General features: G+C 47.4%; 1 protein-coding gene across 1 annotated transcript in view; it reads left to right on the top strand.

Annotated features, from left to right (window-relative positions):
* SARC_10681 (H/ACA ribonucleoprotein complex subunit 4) overlaps positions 1-1,044 on the top strand; it is a gene marked incomplete at both ends in the record, with an annotated part of 4,735 nt that extends 3,691 nt beyond the window's left edge. Inside the window, 2 exons of the mRNA XM_014295269.1 lie at positions 87-728; positions 867-1,044. Of these exons, the coding sequence (XP_014150744.1) occupies positions 87-728; positions 867-1,044 (820 nt within the window). The remainder of the gene's footprint in view (positions 1-86; positions 729-866) is intronic.
* Between the last annotated feature and the right edge of the window lie 314 nt (positions 1,045-1,358).

The raw sequence follows: 1,358 nt of genomic DNA, 5'->3' as shown, positions 1-1,358 counted from the left end.
TATATATAGCTGATATTCTGTATATCCCAAGTGTCATTATACAGGTATTGTGTGGTCAACATTCTTTCTATCTTCTGCATCATCAGGTGCTGGAAAGGAGTACGTGTGCATCGCCCGTTTCCACGGACCCGTCGAGGGCGGAGAGGCAACTGTGAAACGCGCATTAGACCAACTGACTGGTGCTCTGTTCCAAAGACCGCCTCTTATCTCCGCTGTCAAGCGTCAGCTGCGTATCAGAACTATCTATTCGTCAAAGCTAGTAGAGTACGACAACGACAGACACTTGGCCGTATTCCACGTCTCTTGCGAGGCGGGTACATACATACGTACGCTGTGTGTACATCTGGGGCTTGTTCTGGGTGTGGGGGCGCACATGCAGGAGCTTCGTCGAGTCAGGAGTGGTATCATGACCGAGCAAGACAATATGGTCACCATGCACGATGTGATGGATGCCCAGTGGGTGCTAGACAACACCAAGGACGAGACCTATATTCGACGTGTAGTAATGCCTCTAGAGGTTCTACTCACGTCCTTAAAGCGTGTGGTGGTGAAGGATTCAGCTGTGAATGCCATCTGTTACGGAGCCAAGCTGATGGTACCCGGGCTACTGAGATTTGCCAACGAGATAGAAGTTGGAGACGAATGTGTGCTCATGACCACCAAGGGTGAGGCGATAGCACTTGGTATTGCCATGATGACAACGGCAGTCATGGCTACCTGCGACCACGGTATGCTTGTGTACATAACACACACACACACACACACACACACATATACATATAGATATATAGATATATAGCATTTCTTCAGCTTCCATGAATATCATCTGTATCGCTCACCTTGAATTCTCGCACCATGTTGTACAGGCGTGGTTGTCAAGATCAAGCGTGTGATTATGGAGAGAGATACATACCCTCGCAAGTGGGGCTTAGGTAAGTACGCTACCGAGAAGAAGAGTATGATCAAGGACGGCAAACTGGATAAGTATGGCAGGGCAAACGAGGCCACCCCACAGACCTGGAAGGCCGGATACAAAGATCACAGGTGTGCTTCTTGAAAACGTTGTATATAGTCGTTCTAAAGTGTTGTCCGTTCGCAGGTTTTTGTCTAGTTACACTCCGTGTTGTAATTTTGGTTTCATTTGGTACATCGGATTGCATATACGTAATCGACACAGTTTGTCTGTTTATCTTGCCATAAGTAGTTGAATGTGTGACGATTCGGGATAGTGACAGCTTTGCGCATGACTGCGCAAGTGGATGCTGCGCATTGTATTCGTACTGTCTGGTCGGCTCGTGTTACTAGAGTGTACACTTCTTCTGTAGAAGTTTATGCTTTTAAAGATTGTCGCCGCTTTC

This window comes from Sphaeroforma arctica, assembly GCF_001186125.1.
Source record: "Sphaeroforma arctica JP610 unplaced genomic scaffold supercont1.1348, whole genome shotgun sequence".
NCBI classification, from domain to species: domain Eukaryota; class Ichthyosporea; order Ichthyophonida; genus Sphaeroforma; species Sphaeroforma arctica.
The sequence above is the reverse complement of the archived record's forward strand: the minus strand, read 5'-3'. Positions and strand labels throughout refer to the sequence as shown.